This window comes from Thamnophis sirtalis, unplaced genomic scaffold, assembly GCF_051295495.1.
Source record: "Thamnophis sirtalis isolate CommonGarterSnake01/CBP01778 unplaced genomic scaffold, rThaSir2_p1.2 scaffold_15, whole genome shotgun sequence".
Lineage (NCBI taxonomy): Eukaryota > Metazoa > Chordata > Lepidosauria > Squamata > Natricidae > Thamnophis > Thamnophis sirtalis.
Window position 1 is genome coordinate 38350872 of NW_028261395.1, and position 13576 is coordinate 38364447.

General features: G+C 44.4%; 1 protein-coding gene across 6 annotated transcripts in view; it reads right to left on the bottom strand.

Annotated features, from left to right (window-relative positions):
* Positions 1–12707, bottom strand: part of ARHGEF10L (Rho guanine nucleotide exchange factor 10 like) — a 96904-nt gene extending 84197 nt beyond the window's left edge. For 2 of the 6 annotated variants that reach the window (XM_087702305.1, XM_087702308.1), the window contains exons 1-2: positions 12337–12707; positions 3376–3471 (exon numbers count right to left, since the gene is read on the bottom strand). In XM_087702305.1, the coding sequence (XP_087558431.1) occupies positions 3376–3412 (37 nt within the window). In that variant the 5' untranslated portion in view covers positions 3413–3471; positions 12337–12707. The remainder of the gene's footprint in view (positions 1–3375; positions 3472–12336) is intronic. The other 4 variants (XM_087702303.1, XM_087702304.1, XM_087702306.1 and 1 more) reach the window with 4 other exon arrangements.
* Between the last annotated feature and the right edge of the window lie 869 nt (positions 12708–13576).

Genomic DNA, 13576 nt, shown 5'->3' on the forward strand with positions numbered 1-13576 from the left:
CTCCTGCCGCTCTGCAACGATGTTTCATTGAATACACCGCTAGTTTACTGTTTTTCTTTTAAATAAATATTCAAAAACATTATTGGTATCTATTTTTATTTTTGAAATTTACCGGTAGCTGCTGCATTTCCCACCCTAGGCTTATACTCGAGTCAATAACTTTTCCAGTTTTTTGTGGTAAAATTAGGTGCCTCGGCTTATATTCGGGTCGGCCTATACTCGAGTATATACGGTATATACCGCTTCATAGGGCTTTCAGCCCTCTCTAAGTGGTTTACAGAGTCAGAGTCAGCATATCGCCCCCACAGTCTGGGTCCTCATTTTACCCACCTCGGAAGGATGGAAGGCTGAGTCAACCCTGAGCCGGTGAGATATGAACCGCTGAACTGCTGATAGCAGTCAGCTGAAGTGGCCTGCAGTACTGCACTCTACCCACTGCGCCACCACGGCTCACGGGAGCTCCCTCCGTTACGCGGTGCTAGGGATTCGAATGGCCAAACTGCTGACCTTTCTGATTGACAAGCGTCTTAGCCCCTGAGCCACTGCGTCCCTTATTTAAATAAATTTCGGGGGTGCCGAAGAGAAAGAAAAAAAGAGAATCTTGAATAAGGTTAGTAAAATTAGAGATCCTTGTGACTTTATAAATGTTATAAAATCAGGTTGGTGCTATAATTATTTATTCAGACAGTGTCCAGTTCAAGAATCAAACTGGAAAGTGGACAGCTGCAAAAAAATTGAACCCAGATATTTCTTTCAAATATATGATTTCTCTCTCCCCATCCCCCTCTCTCCTTGTCTTTCTGCTCTGGGCCTCCTCTAGCTCAGCTTGGGAGCGAAACGTCCTTGCGCGGAGTCTGGTTTCGGCAGAGTCCCGATTTAGACCAGGTCCAGCTGCCCATGCAAGACCAGGGATTAAAGCTGGCGGGATAAACATTGCTACTGACTCGTGTAAGTGAGCCAAGCCACGGAGGACGTCTCCCTGGAATCTTTGGGGATTTTTTAAAAGAGGACTGAAACACAGAAGTTCGTGGCAAGGCTTAAGTTTAAGCTGCAGGGAATGCATAGGTGGGAGGTTTTGTTTTTTTTTAATATATTTTTATTTTCAAAACAAACATAGAAATCCTCCTTCTTTACATACTGTAGAAAGTGTTATCAGTTGGTTACAAAAGGCTTTCGTGCATCTCTTCCACCGTCATCAAATATAATTCATATTAATTCTAATATCTTAACTCGGATATTTATTATATTACCATCATCATACCTCCACTCTTATTTGACTATGATTATTTAAGTGGGAGTTTTTTTAAAGTCCCTTCCAACAGGAGCCACAGTTTAAACTGCAAGCACAAGTAGAGTCCTCAACTTATGAGAGTTCCATTTAGTGACCATTCTAATATGGGAGAAGTGAAGTTCCTGAGAAACTGAGAGAAAATGGCTGAAAGCAGGAAAGAAAGAAAAGGATTTACTAGCAGAATAGAATGAAAATATAGCCAACGGGACATATTTAATAAAATGTGTGGGATGTAGATTAAAATTGCTACTTGTGGATAACTAATTAAATGTTTACTATATAAAATTAAATTTGGAGGACATGACTTATTAATAGTAAAACAGAATAATAGATGGAAATGATATGTTAAATTTGATTAACTTGGAGAGGCGAAAGGACATTGTTTATGTATTAAGAAAAAAAAATTTAAATTAAGCGGGAGAAAATGGAATAAAAATAAGGGGACTGAAATGTAAAATGGAAATACGATGTAAAATGTAATATGCATAATGGAAGATGTAAAAGGGGGGGCGGGAAATCTAGGACAACAATTTTTTTTCACAAAAGAAGTTAAAATATGTGACAAAAAATAAATTAAAAAACTTTGTTTGAAAAAAAAAGAGTTCATTTAGTGACCAAAGTTACAACGGCGCAGAAAAAAAGCGAGTTATGACCATTTTCCACACAACTGTTGCTGCATGGTCACATAATCAAAATTCAGGCACTTGACATTTGACTCATACTTATGACCGTTCCCCCAGAGTCATGGGATAATAATCCTTTTGCAACCTCCTGACAAACAAAGCCAATGTGGGGAGCCATTCACTTAACAACCGTGGGACTCACTTAACAAATGTAACTGATTCGCTTAAACAACTGTAGCAAGAAAGGTTGTAAAATGGGACCAACTCACTTAAATGCTTCGCTTAGCAACATAAATGTTGGGTCCAATTGTGGTCGTAACTCGAGGACTACTGGTACAGGCAATCCTTGACTTACAACGGTCGCTGAGTGACGGTTCAAGTTACGACGGATCCACTTATGGTCACGTGACGGCAATTTACGAGGGTCTTGCCAGAAATGGAGGTTTAATATTTTTTCCGCAAAAAAAGTGAACAATGTGTTTGCTTAACAACATTCAGTTTCACTTAATGACCACTCCGAAAAAAAAGGTCGTAAAAACAGGTCTGGCACACTTTACGACTGGGCTCAGTTACAGTTGTAAATCGAAGACTACCCGTCAGAAGGAAAATGCACCCTTACATTCGTCTTTCCCTCCAGCGACAATGAGGTTAGCCACTTGCTTTGCGCTTATATGCAAACCGAACTGCCTGCCACTGTGGATATAGGTCAGTGATGGATAACCTTTTTCTCCCCGCGTGCCGAAATCGCATGTGTGCCCTCATCCGTAATGCAATGTGCCCCCTGCACATGCACACAAAACCCCTCCCCCCCAGTGTGCCCCGTTTTGGGCCTAACAGACCTCCCTGAAGCCTCCTGGGACCAAAAATGGGACCCGCGAGGGAGGGCACTGCAACCGCCGCACGCCCTGTTTTGGGCCTAGCAGGCCTCCCTGAAGCCTCCTTGGACCAAAAATGGGACCCGCGAGGGCACTGCAACCGCCACACGCCCCGTTTTGGGCCTAGCAGGCCTCCCTGAAGCCTCCTGGGACCAAAAATGGGACCTTCGAGGGAGGGCACTCCCCGTTTTGGGCCTAGCAGGTCTTCCTAAAGCCTCCTGAATTCAGAAACGGGGCGTGTGCTCAATGCACACACACCCCGCGCTGCCTCCCACCCTCTGCGCATGGGCGCATGATCCCCCCTGCTCTTTGCGCATGAGTCTCCCGCATGCGCGGCAGAGACTTGAAAATCAGCTGGCCGACAGGAGGCGTGCACGCATGCATGTTGCAGTTGAGCTGGGTGACAGCTCACGTGCCCGCAGAGGAGGGCTCTGCGTGCCAATTGTGATACGCGGGCCACGGGTTTGCCATCACGGATAGAGGTAGAAACAGATATTTTATATATAAGCACAATCTCCGGGCATGCTTGCACCAATCCCTGGGAGCCTCTTCGTGTCTGCTTTTCTTTTTCTGCAGGTGACGGTACCTAGTGAAGCTCTTTTGGGGGGCTGGGAAGAGGTCATCTCACTGTCTCCCACACTTTCCTGGGACTTCTGTCCTCGTTCCTTCCCCTGCCGCTTCCCTGGGGAGAAAAGGAAATTAAATCTGTTCAGCAGGGATTTTGCTCTCCTAAAAAAAAAAAACACACACACGTTTTCCTTCTGTCCTTGTCCTCATTTAAATCTTCTTCTTTCTAGAAATGTGATGGCGAACCAATGGCACGCATGCCAGAGATGGCACACAGAGCCCTCTTCGTGGGTCTGCGTGCCATCACCAGCTGCTTTTCAGGTTTCCGGCATTCCCTTGCATGCCAGCCACCTGGTCTCCCAGTTTCTGGCGCTTCGGGGCGCGGACAGGTTCCAATTGGGGCACTTGGTGCCGAAAAGGTTTGCCGTCACTGTTCTAGGAGATAATTCGCAGTGGGCAGATCCACCCATGAGTCAGGAGCAACATGCAATCCGTGCACGCATTAGCTAAAAAGCAGGGGCAGCCCATGGCATCTCACCCACCCCACCCCACGTGCTTGCAAAGGTAACTTTTTATTTTTCAAATTTACTGCCTGGGGAAATTCACTCGGTCCTTTAACCTCCTTAGATGTCCTTGTTAAGACGAGGGAAGGAGAAAAAAACGCAGTAATAGGGATTCCAGCTTAAACCAGTTTTGTTCAGTGATGGATAGCACAAAAGACAAGATAGAAGAATGAATAGAAGAGAGAGACAGAGTTGGAAGGGACCTTGGAGGTCTTCTAGTCCACCCCTGCTTAGGCAGGAAACCCTACACCACTTCAAATGGTTATCCAACTACTTCTTAAAGACTTCCAGTGTTGGGGCATTCACAACTCCTGGAGGCAAGTTGTTCCACTGATCAATTGTTCTTACTGGCAGGAAATTTCCCCTTAGTTCTAAGTTGCTTCTCTCCTTGATTAGTTTCCACCCATTGTTTCTTGTCCTGCCTTCAGATACTTTGGAGAATAGCTTGACTCCCTCTTCTTTAGAGAAGCCCCTGAGATATTGGAAGACTGCTATCATGTCTCCCCTAGTCCTTCTTTTCATTAAACTAGATATACCCAGTTCCTGCAACCGTTCTTCATATGTTTTAGCCTCCAATCTCCTAATCATCTTTGTTGCTCTTCTCTGCACTCTTTCTAGAGTCTCCACATCTTTTCCACATTGTGGCGACCAAAACTGAATGCAGGATTCCAAGTTCTTTTAATTCATGTGGGGGAGGAGGACCTCTGAGCCAAATGCACCCATCCAATTGTTTCAGTTGTAGACAAGCGGGTGACCATCCCTATAGTCCTCATTGAGGTTCCTCCAGAAACTGGTGAATGATATGATGATGGAAAGATGCCAACTCAGACATTTAACTGGGTGTTGAATCCTCTCAAGGGCGTTTAAGCAAAAGGCATGAAGAAAACCTTTGTTATAGGGCAGGCATCGCCCTGCCCGGCCATCTACCTCTCCGTGCCAACGCTGGGCGTGGCAGAGGGAGACATGCCACCTCCAGGCAACTTGTGTTTGCAATCCAACAACCTGACAAAACGTGTTTGGCTTCTCTTATCTTTGCCAGGTTCGGCAACGAAGTGACAAAACAACTACGAAACGTGGGTAACGGAGGATTACCTAATTAGTTCTCCAACCGCAGCACGCTGGCAGAAAGTGGGTAAATCAGCCTGTTTTCTCCCATCACAAACCGGCTCGCACGAAGCAGATGGCTGCGGGGAAGATTGATCGGGTGGCATCCATATGGCACGTGTTAGATTAAAGAGGCTTTCAGATGTCTTCCCGCTGAGAAGACAGCTTTGGAAGTGCCCAACCTGGGTGGCACGAACAGCATTCACACAACATAATCCACCTGGTTAGTCGGAAACACAAGCAGCGCGCCTGCACTCACAAACCACGCTAGTTCTAGGTAAAGGTAAATGTTTCCCTTGCACATGTTCTAGTTGTTCCCGACTCCAGGGGGCGGTGCTCATTTCCGTTTCAAAGCCGATGAGTCAGCGCTGTCCGAAGACGTCTCCGTGGTCATGTGGCTGGCATGACTCAACGCTGAAGGCGCACGGAACGCTGTTACCTTCCCACCAAAGGTGGTCCTTATTTTTCTACTTGCATTTTTTAAGGTGCTTTCGAACTGCTAGGTTGGCAGGAGCTGGGACAAGTCACGGGAGCTCACTCTATTACACGGCGCTAGGGATTCGAACCGCCGAACCGCTGACCTTTCTGATTGGGGATGAGGGAGGGTGTAATCTGTTCCGGATAGGAAAGTACTCAAAACACCTTTCGCCTCCATTTAATTGCTTGTGGTCAAAAGAAACCCTTTGATCACGCCAGAAGAGAATCAGGAAAAAAACAAAACATTTCGGCAGCCAAGAATGTCCGGGGTCAACCTTTGCTTGCAGCAATTTGTGTGAGTGTGTGTGTGTGTGTGTGTGTGTGTGTGTGTGTGCGCGCGCTTTAATGGAGAACAGAGTCCAAAATTTCACAATCGTCAATCTAGGCTCAGCATCTGCCAAACTGGGTGGGGAAAAAAAAAACACTAAACAGAGATAAAGGTAAAGTTTCCCCTTTTGCACATATGTGCTAGTCATTCCCGACTCTAGGGGGCGGTGCTCATCTTTATTTCAAAGCCGAAGAGCCAGCGCTGTCCGAAGACGTCTACGCGGTCATGTGGCCGGCATGACTCAACGCCAAAGGCGCATGGAACGCTGTGATCTTCCCACCAAAGGTGGTCCCTATTTTTCTACTTGCATTTTTTAATGTGCTTTCGAACTGCTAGATGCTGGGACAAGTAACAGGAGCTCACTCCGTTACGCGGCGCTAGGGATTCGAACCGCTGAACTGCCGGCCTTTCTGATCGACAAGCTCAGCATCTTACAGAGACAGTAGGCCTGAAAGGCGTGTATTGTAACTACAAACTGCTTTTGCAGATCAGAGAAGTAAACCAACTTCTTCTTTTCTGGTGGGGTCCAATTATTCAGTTTCTGGAAAGCCCGCCAAAATTGTTCAACGCCCACTGAATTTGGGACTGGCCACACTTCGGGAAGGTCGGTATTATAAATCCCAGCGTCCTTCCAGACCCTCAAAAGCATGAAATTGCTTTTTATTTTTTTCCAGGGATACCTAAAGAAGAGTTGTGACACTATAATTGAGCCCCAAATTGAAGTGAAAAATTTGTTAAGTGAGCGTTGCCCCATTTTATCACTTGTTCTCGCCACGTTTCTTAAGTAAATCACCTGCAGTTCTTAAATTGGTTCACACGGTCATTAAGTGAATTTGGCTTTCCTGTTGAGTTTGCTGGTCAGTTGGTCACAGAACGGGATCCACGTGACTCTGGGACGCTGCAACCGTCATAAAGGCGAGTCCAGTCGTCAAAACGTCCAAATATAACCCCCCCCCCGACCCTGGGGATGCTGCAATGGTCATTAGGGTGAAAAATGGTGATAAGTCATTTTTCCCAGGGCCGTTGTGACAGCAAACTGTCACTAAATGAAATGTTGTAAGTCAAGGACTATCTATACTTTGGAGCACAAGTTGCAATTTGAGTATTCAGATAAAAGGGCAATTAACCCAATCAAGAAGACAGGGTGCTGTCCTAAGACCAAGGAAAAAATATTCGGCTTTTTTCTGTAACCAGCCAAACTGGCTGCCGTTTTATGCATTTTGAAGTTTCCTGGGTTTTCCCCCCCACCCTTTTTATTTTGTGATATATCCCCTTAGGATACAAAGCCAAAAAGAACGGATTGCCTAGGAATAAATTTCAAAAACAGTCTGGAAATTTCTCTTTTTCTCTCTCTCCATTTGTCCTACAACGCCAAGCGGAATTTTAAATTGTATTTCCTGTTTCAGTCAACTCTGTTTAGACTAAGGAATCTGTTTTATCTTGTGGTTGTTGTTAGTTGCAAAGTCATGTCCAACCCATCGTGACCCCATGGACAACGTTCCTCCAGGCCTTCCTGTCCTCTACCATCCTCTGGAGTCCATTGAAGCTCACGCCTGCTGCTTCGGTGACTCCATCCAGCCACCTCCATCTCTGCCATCCCCTTCTTCTCTTGCCTTCCATCGTTCCCAGCATTGGGCTCTTCTCCAGGGAGTCCTTCTTCCTTCTCATTAGGTGGCCAAAGCATTTGAGTTTCCTCTTCAGGATCTGGCCTTCTAAAGAACAGTCATGGTTGATCTCCTCTAGGACTGACCAGTTGGATTGCCTTGCAGTCCAAGGGACTCAATGCAGGAGTCTTCTCCAGCACCAGAGTTCAAAGGCCTCCGTTCTTTGGCGCTCAGCCTTCCTTATGGTCCAACTTTCACAGTCGTCCATTGCAACTGGGAAAACCATCACCTTGACTAGATGCACTTGTGTTCGCAGGGTGATGTCTCTGATTTTTAGTTTTGCCATAGCTTTCCTCCCCAGGAGCAAGCCTCTTTTAATTTCTTGGCTGCAGCCTCCCCATCTGCGGGGATCCTGGAGCCCAGGGAAATAAAATCGGTCACTCCCTCCATTTCTTCCCCATCTATTTGCCAGGGATTGAGAAGGCCGGATGCCATGATCTTAAGTTTTCTTAATGTTGAGTTTCAAACCAACTTTCACACTCTCCTTCTTCACCTGCCTCAAGGGGCTATTTAGTTCCTCTTCACTTTCTGAAATTAGAGCGGTATCATACGCATATCTGATATCCTCAGGTTATAAAGCCGAAAAGAATGGATTGCATAGGAATAAATTTCAAAAGCCGTCTGGAAATTTCTCTTTTTTCTCTCTCTCTCCATTTGTCCTACGAAGCCAAGTGGAATTCAGAATCGTATTTCCTGTTTAGACTAAGGAATCTGTTTTGTCTTGTGGGTAGGAGAGAATATTGTAGATGAAGGCAATGGGTAAACCATCTGTAGTCCTCAACTTACAACATTCACTTAGTGATGGTTCGAAGTTACAAGGCCACTAAAAAAAGTGACTTATGAACCGTTTTTCCCCCCCACAATGACGACCATTGCAACATCCCCATGATCGTGCGATCAAAATTCAGACGCCTGGCAACTGACTCATATTTATGACGGTTGCAAAAGTTTCGCGTAAATCCCCTTCTGACAAACATCAATCGGGAAGCCAGATTGACTTAACCACCGTGTGACTAGCTTAACAACGGCAAGGATTCACTTAACAACTGTGGCAAGGGAGGTCGTAAAATGGAGCAAAACACACTTAACTGTTTCACTTAGCAAGGGGAATCTGGGGCTTCATTTGGGCTCATAAATCGAGGACTATCAGGATTCATACTTAAATAAGCCTTGCAACCTGGTTTCGGAAAACAGGCTCGTTTAATGTTTTAAATGCGATTAGCTATTAACATTATTTGTTAATATTGTTAGTATTAACAGCCTCTCCTGAGCTGGGCCCCATAGGATGCTCTTATTCAACAGCAGTGGAAATGTTCAAACTTGAGTTCATCCTGGATTGTACAATTGGTGGTTATGTTTGTTCACACCATGCTAAACCATAGTTTGAACCACTAGAATAAAATAGAATAGAATAGAATATGAATTAAGAATGGAATGGAATGGAATAGAATAGAATTTTTAAAAATGGAATGGAATAGAATAGAATATGAATTAGGAATAGAATAGAATATGATTAAGAATGGAATGGAATAGAATAGAACAGAATAGAAAATATGGAATGGAATTTGGAATGGAATAGAATAGAATATGAATTAGGAATAGAATAGAATATGAATTAAGAATGGAATGGAATGGAATAGAATAGAATAAAAAATATAGAATGGAATTTGGAATGGAATATGAATTAGGAATAGAATAGAACAGAATAGAAAATATGGAATGGAATTTGGAATGGAGTGGAATAGAATAGAATATGAATTAGGAATAGAATAGAATATGAATTAAGAATGGAATGGAATAGAATAGAAAATATGGAATGGAATTTGGAATGGAATGGAATAGAATAGAATATTAATTAGGAATAGAATAGAATATGAATTAAGAATGGAATGGAATGGAATAGAATAGAATAAAAAATATAGAATGGAATTTGGAATGGAATATGAATTAGGAATAGAATAGAACAGAATAGAAAATATGGAATGGAATTTGGAATGGAATGGAATAGAATAGAATATGAATTAGGAATAGAATAGAATATGAATTAAGAATGGAATGGAATAGAATAGAATAGAAAATATGGAATGGAATTTGGAATGGAATGGAATAGAATATGAATTAGGAATAGAATAGAATAAGCTGGAAGGGGACCTAGGAGGTCTTCTAGTCCAGCCCCATGCTCAAGCAGGAAGCAACGACAGTTATTCATTATTTATGGAATTTATATCACTGACCAGCAAATGTGTCCTTACAGAAATAAACCTTTGCATTTAATACTCTAAGACACTTTACACAACAGAATATTTTAAAAAGATCTAAGCATGTTATATTAATATCATTGCATCAAAATCACATATTGCATACCAGAACTGAGAAGGCGGAGGAATATATGGTTTATATCGGTATATTTCCCAACCTCGGCTCAAAAAGGCCTTAAAGCAAAGTTTAATCTACTGATCCTATCTACTCTGTCTTGAAAACATAAAACAATGGCTGCTAACAGGCTTTGCAGTGCCAGCCTGAGGTTATGATAACCCATCGCTGCTGTTCTGTTGATTTGGCACACTGGAATGTCCATTCATTACACAGGAAGTCCTCGACTTACAACGGTCCATTTAGTGACCGTTCAAAGTTATGACGGCATTGAAAAAGGACCGTTTTTCACTCTTACGACAGTTTGCAGCATCCCCACGATCGTGTGATCTAAATTCAGATGCTTGGCAACTGACCCACGTTTATGACCATCCCGTGGTCACCTTTTGCGGTGACCATCCCGTGGTCACCTTTTGCGACCTTCTGACAAAGCAAAGTCAATGAGGAAATCCGATTCACTTAACAACCAGGTGTCTAATTTATCCACCGCAGGGATCAACTTAACCCCTGTGGCAAGGAAGGTCGTAAAATCAGACAAAACAAATGTCTCACTTAACAACATAAATTGTTGGGGGTCCATTGTGATCTGTAATCCTTGGTGAATTTAATTGCAGATTCTACCTTTATGTGTTTGGGGGCTCTAGAGACGAAGAGAAAAAAGAAGAGAATATTTGGTGGGTGCTAAAGAAGGTCATTTCATTGGGATCTCCCAACCTGGTAGAATAGAATAGAATAGAATAACAGAGTTGGAAGGGACCTTGGAGGTCTTCTAGTCCAACCCTCTGTAGGGAACCCTACACCACTCCAGACAAATGGTTATCCAACATCTTCTTCAAAACTTCCAGTGTTGGAGCATTCACAGCTTCTAGAGGCAAGTTGTTCCACTGGTTAATTCTTCTAACTGTCAGGAAATTTCTCCTTAGTTCTAAGTTGCTTCTCTCCTTGATCAGTTTCCACCCATTGCTTCTTGTTCTACCCTCAGGTGCTTTGGAGAATAGTTTGACTCCCTCTTCTTTGTGGCATACCCTGAGATATTGGAAGACTGCTATCATGTCTCCCCTAGTCCTTCTTTTCATTAAACTAGACATAACCCAATTCCTGCGACCGTTCTTCATATGTTTTAGCCTCCAGTCCCCTCATCCTCTTTCTTGCTCTTCTCTGCACTCTTTCTAGAGTCTCCACATTTTTTCTACATCGTGGCAACCAAAACTGGATGCAGTATCCCAAGTGTGGCCTTATAAAGTGGTATCAACACTTCATGTGATCTTGATTCTATCCCTCTGCCTAGAACTGGGTTGGCGTTTTTTGGCAGCTGCTGTACACGGCTGGCTCCTATTTAAATGGTTGTCCACTAGGACTCCAAGATCCCTCTCACAATTACTGCTATTAAGCAAGGTACCACATATACTGTACCTGTGCATTTCGGGTTTTTTTTCCTAAATGATACATTTAGTTGGGTAAAGTTACGGTATAATGTCTGGTATAATGTATAATGTATAGTATGGTATAGTGTATGGTATAATGTATAATGTATAGTATGGTGTAATGATAAATAGATGCAAACTTTAGACCTTTCGTTTGTTCCCATCCAAGAAAGAGTGCAGAGAAGAGCAACAAAGATGATTAGGGGGCTGGAGGCTAAAATATATAAAGAACCATTGCAGGAACTGGGTATGTCTAGTTTAATGAAGAGAAGGACTAGGGGAGACATGATAGCAGTCTTCCAATATCTCAGGGGCTTCCACAAAGAAGAGGGAGTCAAGCTATTCTCCAAAGCACCCGAGGGCAGGACAAGAAGCAATGGGTGGAAACTAATCCAGGAAAGAAGCAACTCAGAACTAAGGAGAAATTTCCTGACAGTTAGAACAATTAATCAGTGGAACAGAAGTTGCCTCCAGAAGTTGTGATTGCCCCAACACTGGAAGTCTTTAAGAAGATGTTGGATAGCCATTTGTCTGAAGTGGTGTAGGGTTTCCTGCCTAGGCAGGGGGTTGGACTAGAAGATCTCCAAGGTCCCTTCCAACTCTGTTGTTCTATTTTAAATCCCAAGAGGGAATTTACTTACACCCCCACAGGGTGGTTATATATAAACCGTCCCTTCTTCGAGCCCAGGCAGTTTATGCTGATCTTAGAAAGTTCTCTTGTGTCCTGCCTGGCATTTCGGACGCTTCATACGTGGTGCCCGTTGACCTTGCTCCCCTCTGCAAACTTGGCGTCTAGAATTAGCTTTTGATTCTACAAAAAAACCACGGGGGGACCCTGCACTAGCCTGGAAAGTTAGCTATTTCCCCCAGTTTAAAAGGGGGAGAGGTTTAAGTAAAAGAAGAGAGACAAAAATAAAAGCAAATTTGTAGAAAAGAGAAGCGCCGAAGCGGGGGCGCGAGGGGAAGAGCGGCCAACAGCTTGCCAGAAAGATGCCCTCTGCCCTGGCATAGCCGAGTCAGTTCTAAGGCGGTTGCCCACTGACTTACCCCCACGGTGGTCTTGGTGGGCAGGCTAGTGTGAGCTGGCGAGAAAGAGCAGCATGATGTGGCTTGGAAATCCAGCCCCCTCCTTTGTCTCCTCTGGCCGGGTGGGGAAGGTTGAAAAGGGGCTGCCCGTTAGGTCTCCCCTCTCGTGCCGTTCGGCGGTGCCTCCATGGCTGGGACAGAGCAGGATCCAGGCCTCCTCGGCGGTGGAGCTGCACCAGCGGGTCCTCCTGGGCTGAGGAGGGGAGGGGAGCCAGCACGGAGCTCCCCTCCACTGCCCTCCCCTTGCGCTCTCCGTCAATCGCGGCCCGGCCATGGGTTGACAGAGCATCCAATGGTAGCCCGGCTTGCCTCTCCCTCTGGCCCCAGCAGCCCTCGGCCGGCTGGGAGAGGAGGAGGAAGAGGAGGAGGAGGGCAGTTGCAGCAACCCAGACAATGTCAGTCACACGACACACAGAGGATGGGAGAAGTCCACGCAGCCGACTTTCCCTTCCCTTCCCTCTTTCCTTTCTCCCTCATCCTCACTTCATCTTTCCTTCTTTTCTCTCCCTTTCTTCCTCTTTCCTTTCTTTCCCTTCATCCTTCCTTACTCTCTCCTTTCTTTTGTTGTCTTCCTTCCTTCCTTCCCTTTTCTTCCCTTCATCCTTCCTTCCTTTCTCCCTTCCTTTCTTTCCCCATCTTCCTTCTTTTTTTCACTTCTGTTCCGTTCCCTCTTTTCCTTCCATCATTCCTCTCTCCCCGATCCTCGCTTTATCCTTCCTTCCTTTTCTCTCTCCATTTCTTCCTCTTACTTTCCTTTATTTCCCTTCATCCTTCCTTACTCTCTTTTCTTTTATTCTCTTCCTTCATTCCTTTTCCCTTCCTTCCCTTCATCCTTCCTTTATTTCCATCTTTCTTCTTTCTCTCATCCTTCCACTTTCTCTTTTCTTTCCCTCTTTTCCTTCCACCCTTCCTCTCTTTCTTCTTCATCCTCCATCCTTTTTTCTCTCCCCGTTTCTTCCTCTAACTTTCTTTCTCTTCAATCTTCCTTACTTTCTCTTTTTTTCTATTCCCTTCTTTTCCTTTCCCTTCCTTCTGTTCATCCTTCTTTTCTTTCTCTCTCCCTTCCTCTTTCACTTACTTTTTCTTTCTTTCTCCATCTTCTTTCCCGCACCCTTCCTTGCTCTTTCTCTCTTCTTTACTTTTCTTTCTTTCCCTTCACGCTTCCTTCCTCTCTCCCTTCTGTCTCTTTCCTTTCTTTTCC